The 6,000-nt window shown below is 67.2% G+C and overlaps 1 protein-coding gene across 1 annotated transcript in view; it reads left to right on the top strand.

Moving 5' to 3' along the window:
- PLXNA1 (plexin A1) overlaps positions 1 to 2,439 on the top strand; it is a 36,184-nt gene extending 33,745 nt beyond the window's left edge. The window contains exons 29-31 of the mRNA XM_065885045.1: positions 923 to 1,135; positions 1,213 to 1,363; positions 2,344 to 2,439. Coding sequence (XP_065741117.1) covers positions 923 to 1,135; positions 1,213 to 1,363; positions 2,344 to 2,439 — 460 coding nt within the window. The remainder of the gene's footprint in view (positions 1 to 922; positions 1,136 to 1,212; positions 1,364 to 2,343) is intronic.
- Positions 2,440 to 6,000: the final 3,561 nt, after the last annotated feature.

Below are 6,000 nucleotides of genomic sequence, written 5' to 3' on the forward strand. Positions count from 1 at the left end.
GGCTTCTGCGTGAGAAACGGGCTCAGTGGGACAGGCCCGTCCCATGCTGGCTACAGCCATGAGGGTGACAGTGACAGCAAACACTCCTGGGGCTCTCAGTCCCGTCGCCCCCTCGCTGCCGGTCTGGCTTTTGCCTCCAGAGCTGCCCGGGTCCCTGGCAGGGCCTGCCTGGTCCTCACAAGCTTTGTGTCTCTGGCCTCTTCCTCCCCGTGCCCTGACCCCGCCCTGTGCACTGCTTCCCCCCAAGCCTGGGATGCAGCCCAGGTCCTCTCCAAGCGAACCCACCCCGGGCCTCCAGCTCCACCTACGCTGCCCGTGGCCCTTGAGGGGGTCCACCGGGCACCAAGGGGAGGCAGTGTAGGTCAGCACTGTCCAGCGGACCTTTCTGGGATGATAGAAAGTTCTAGGTTTGTGCCACGCACGTGGCCACGTGTGACTAGGGCTATTTGATGTAACTGGTACAGCCGAGCCCCTGAATCTTTAACTTTATTTAAATTTAAACGGCGACACGTGGCTAGAGGCTGTTGCTAGCCCAGCCGAGGGCTGTCGTAGAGGTGGCCTTCTGGGTCGGGGTCAGCTGTAGTGGGGCTGCGTCTGCTGGCCCCCTTCCTGGTCTTGTCACCAAGACCCGTGGGGAGCCGGCCCAGCCGTGAGCAGGCACTCAGGCCTGGAGGACTGCAGCCGGGCACAGTGGGTGCCCAAGGGCGAGAGAGCCTGTGGTATGCACGCCCTCCCCTGGGACCGTGGGGAGGGGCTGGCCAGCAGGAGCAGCCCTCGCTCACGGCCCAGCTCTCTGGACCTGTCTCCCCGGCTGCATGGAAATCCACGGTCACCGTGAAGGCCAGAGCCGGGAGGACGGTGAGGCCACAGGTCAGCCCCTGCCCCCCGCCGGCCCGTCCGACCGTGCGCCCGCCTCCCGCAGCCTGCCCCTGCGCTTCTGGGTGAACGTGATCAAGAACCCGCAGTTCGTCTTCGACATCCACAAGAGCAGCATCACGGACGCCTGCCTGTCGGTGGTGGCCCAGACCTTCATGGACTCCTGCTCAACGTCCGAGCACAAGCTGGGCAAGGACTCGCCCTCCAACAAGCTGCTCTACGCCAAGGACATCCCCAACTACAAGAGCTGGGTGGAGAGGTGGGGGCGCGGGCCCGGGGCCGGGTGGGGGAGGGGCCGGGACCCAGCTCACGCGCCCGCCCGCCCGCCCGCCGCAGGTACTATGCGGACATCGCCAAGATGCCCGCCATCAGCGACCAGGACATGAGCGCGTACCTGGCTGAGCAGTCGCGGCTGCACCTGAGCCAGTTCAACAGCATGAGTGCCCTGCACGAGATCTACTCCTACATCAGCAAGTACAAGGACGAGGTGAGCCCGCCAGCCTCGGTGAGCTCGCTCCCGCCCCAGCCCGGGCTGCCTGACGGGTCTGGGCGCGTCTCCAGGGCAGGGCACAGGCCATCCTCTACCTCGGCACCCGATCTGCTTCTGGAGCCGGGTGCGCGCGGAGCTGGGCCTCCCTGAGACGTCGGGACGGACGACCGACTCGTGGGCTGCACTGGATGGACGGAGCGCAGGGCCGGAGGGGCAGGGCGGGCCCGGCCAGAGCCCAGGCCCTGAGGCCAGGCTGAATCAGAATGTCCTGGGAGGAGGGGGAGGCGGGGCCGTCGCCGGGTGTGCAGGCTGTAGGGTCTTGGGCTGCTCCCGAGGGAGACAGCCTTTGGGGTTCAGAGATGGAGCCTGACTGCCAGGTGCGGGGAGCGGGGGAGCAGGGGCTGTGGGCGGGCTGCCCAGCTGCAGGGACCACATCAGGAGCCGGAGGGCTCAGGCGCCAGCTCCAACTTTTGTGTGGGTTTGAGAGGACGGGGCAGTGAGCGCAGGAGACCTGGCGGCAGGTCAGAGCATGGGGGTGGCAGCCTGCGGTTCTTCCCGAGGGGCTGTGCTATGAGGGGTGCAGAGACGTGGGGCGATGGGGCTGTGGAGGGAGACGGCAGCACGGCCACGTGCTGGGGGCTGACTGGCCGCCGCGAGAGACTGGGGTGTGAGCACAGAGCCCAGCAGGACCCGCGGGTGCAGGGGGCAGGCCCTGGGGCTCGGGGACCTGGAGGGCCGGCAGGGACCTGAGCCCTGTTCGGGTGGTTTTGGGGGATGAGGGGCGGATGGAGACCCCGGGGTCGCGGGGTCTGGGGGTCCCGGCTCCGGGCCCAGGTCCCTCAGCTGAGAGTGGGTGGGACAAAGTGGCCTCAGCCTGGAGCCCACTCTGGGCCCAGCCGCTGTGTGCTCTCAGCCTGGAGCCCACTGTGGACCCAGCCGCTGCGTGCTACCCCGATGCCCCCCGCCCACCTGCACAGATCCTGACGGCCCTGGAGAAGGACGAGCAGGCGCGGCGGCAGCGGCTCCGGAGCAGGTTGGAGCAGGTGGTGGACACCATGGCCCTGAGCAGCTGAGCCATCGGCCATGACTGCCCGGCCGGCAGGAGAGTGAGAGGGCCCTCGGGGGCGGCCCCCGTGCAGCAGCCGGAGCTGGGAGGTCCACGGAGGCAGCCTCGCCCCAACCATGCCAGGTGCCCTGCGCTGGGGGCCGGGTGTGCAGTCCTGGCCCCCCTCGCCGCCCCTGTCCCCTTCCCGCCTGCGGGGGTCCCGGTTCTTAATTGGTGTTGGTGAGACGGTGCCCTGCAGCACCCTCCACGCCCAGAGCTGCTCGCCGTGGGGCTGGGGAGCCCAGGTGTGGCGTGGCCGGGGGCCTTCTCAGGACAGTGGGTGACCGCTGCTGAGGCCCCGGGGGTGAGGCAGGAGTCCTCCCGTAGGGAGAGGTTGGGCTGCCGAGGCCAGGAGGGCCAAGCCCAGGGGCTGGGAGGGGGTCAGCTGTGCCCGGCTCCCTAGGCAGAGTCTGAGGGCTGGGGCATGGCTGGCGGCCGGGCGGGGAGGCTGAATGCCCAGGGCCCAGCCACGGCGAGCTGAAGTCGGTCCAGGCGTCACCACCCACCTGCCACGTTCCGGCAACACCACACTCACCAGTGCACCGCCGCCGCCATCCTCCGATTCACCGCGTGCTCTCCGCGGCCGAGGCCAGAGCGCCACGTCGACCTCGCCCAGAGAGAGGCCCCCGGCTCCCTCCTATGGAGGGGCTGCAGGACGGCTCCACGCGGGGCCCAAGTGACTTCCAGAAGGACTCGGATCCCGTTCCGTCCTCAGGGCTGTGCCTCTGGGAGCCGCTGGGGCCTGGGGCTCCGGGTCATGCGTGCACGTTCCCCTTATTTATTCCCCCCACCGCGCCCGGCCCCGTCCCGGGCTGAGCTCTCGGCTGTGGAGGTCCCGGGAGCAGCCCCGAGCACCCTCCTCCCCCCTCCCCAGCCCCCACCCGCCTCCCAGCGGCGTCAGTCTGGCCCCTCAGCAGCGTGCTGGTCCCTCGGAGTGGAGGGATATCTGAGGGCTGTTGCTCGTCTGTTAGGGGAGCAGGGGGGTCCTGCTGCGCTCTGCTTGGGCAGCGGGACCACGGGGGCCTCGGACCACACCCACTGGCCTGGCCGGGAGCAGGACGCAGTGACCGGGGGGGGGGCTGCAGAGCGCCGCGGTCTGCCCGTCCTGCTCTCAGCGAGCAAAACAGCGCGTTTTTAATTAAAAAATCTGTACATATATATCCATATATATATATATATATATATATGTGGCTCTAGCCTGTCTCCAGCCCCAGTGGGGTCCTGTATAGTTACCTGGAGGAGGAGAAATTTTACACTTTAGAATAAGAGAATTAAGGTAGCGGGAAAGCAATACCAAATGGTCATGGAGAAAGTGGCCAGAGCTTCCCCGCTGCAGCACCCCCGAGGCCTCCACCCTCGACCTGCGGGTCGTCCTGTTTTCGTTTTGACGTGAAAAGGAGAGGACTTCTCGGGCCGAGAGCTTCCCGGACGCGGGCCGTGGATTCCTGCATGACTGTGCTAGCGTTTAGTCTGACTTGATCTTTTTAAAACTGCAAGTGTTGAATACTAGAGGTGGTTAGGCCCTTTTTTCATGTTTTTTAATTAATCAGTCACTTGTGAAGGCAGTGGCCTGTCCCCTTTTCAATTCACTTTTTCGACGGTACTACAGATTCCCGCGGACTTTAAGGGACAGCTAGCTGTGGCCGGCCCCGCGCCCCCGGCCGCCCGTCTTGGGTACCCCCCCCCAAGCAGCGTGAGCCAGACCGCACACCTCCGTCAGCTGAGGAGCTGCTCCCTCGCGGGAGGAGGGGTGAAATCCGCCCCCTCCTGACTCAGGAAGGTCCTGGAACCGGGGTGCAGGGGTCCCTGGGCCCCGTGGGCACTGAGCAGGGCTCGGGCCCCCCGCGTGGCGGGTGTCCAGCGGGAGCTCAGGCCGGGCGGGCGCTGGCCGGGGCCGGGTTCCGTCCGGGTGCGGGTCTCGCTCCCCCCGAGTCTTCCCTGAAGCTGCTTCTGATCGAAGCCCCCGTTCTTCCAGCCCCGCTCGGGTCAGGGGGCTCCTCGGCCGCTGCGCCGCCGTCTTCAGAATCCAGTCCCAGCCCCCCTTCCTCGGGCCTCCCCGGCCCCATGCTTGCCCCACGGGCGGCGGGCTGGGCGGTGGTGACGCAGGAGGGGAGCCGGCCCTGCGGGCGCGAGGCCTCGTGGAGTGCGTGCGCAAGCACTTTGGCGCCGTCTGTTTACACATGAGCCGATCGCTGACCTACGCCTGCAGTCCACCCCGCAGTACGGCCGCACCTTCCTCTCCCGGGGCTGGAATCGGGCCAAGTCCTCCTCCTGGCTCGTCTCCAGGGTCCTGCTGGCTCCACCGCGCCTTCGGCACTGGGCCCAGGCGCCTGCCGTCACAACCCCGTCCTCCTGCCGGGCACTCGGGCCCCAAGCTCCGGCTCTGGCCTGAGGGGGGCTGGAGTGTGGCATGGGAGCGCTGCTCTGTGCAGGTGGGTGGCCCCCAAGGCCCCTCTGCAGCCCCAGGGCCGGGGGTCTGGACTGTGGTGTGGGGCGGTGTGCCAGGATGCCTGCCCGCCCCGACACTGCTGCTACTGCCCGCCGCCCCGGGCCCCCTCCCGCCCTCGCTCACACGCGTCTCAGGAGCGCCAGGGACAGCTCGGCCTCGGTCGGGAGCCTGGCCTCTCCATATACCTCGAGCTTGCCCGCACTCCCCGACCCGGGCCCCAGGCCCCAGGCCCACGGGAGAGGTCCCCCCGCCCTCCCCGCTTTGCCCTTGCTGAGCGAGCCCCGCCTGGCTCTCCCGCCAGTGCTGGAGCTGAGGGCTCACGCCGTTGGTGCTACACAAGCTAGAATAGATATATTTAGAGAGAGAGAGATATTTTTAAGACGAAGCCCACGATTAGCTGTCCTTTGACGCCGCAAACCCCCACCCAAAAGAAGAGCGATCGCTCGGCAGCCTGAGCGGCCCCTCTGCCGCTGCCTCTCCCGGGGGCGGTGTGGCTCGCAGGCTGTGTAAATACACGGCCGTTTCCTAGTTTACTGTCTCAGATTTAGTACTTGTAAAGACACACACATTAAGGAGAGAATAAACATTTTTGCTAAAACGCGTGGCTCTGGGCTCTCCTTACTCAGGGGTGGGGGAGGGGGAGGGTCCTGGGCTGGGGCCGCGCGGCCAGCAGAGCTGCAGGCACAGCCCGCGCCGCCCCCCCCACCCCCACCCGGCGGCAGCATTGCCCGAGATGCCGGGACTCCTGCCCTCAGGGCGCGGCCAGTGCAGCAGGGCCTCCCCAGGACCACAGGTGCAGATCCTCCGCCAGCTGTGTTTCAGGGGGCCTGGCATCACAGAGCTCCTGTGCTCCGGGCCCCCGGACCACCGGGGAAGCATCAGCTGAGACTGAAAACACAGGGCCCGAGCCCCACCCAGGGGGTCCTGTTGACCTGGGCCCACACAGTGTGTTCTCAGGTCCCCTGGGTGTTCTGCCTCGGCTCAGAGCAGTCGGTCCCTGGAGACAGTGTTAAAGTCCAGAGGGCCTGGGGAAGCCTGGACATTGGCCTGGGTCCCCACCCTGCGCAGCAGCGTTGGAGC

This window comes from Phocoena phocoena, chromosome 10, assembly GCF_963924675.1.
Source record: "Phocoena phocoena chromosome 10, mPhoPho1.1, whole genome shotgun sequence".
NCBI lineage: Eukaryota > Metazoa > Chordata > Mammalia > Artiodactyla > Phocoenidae > Phocoena > Phocoena phocoena.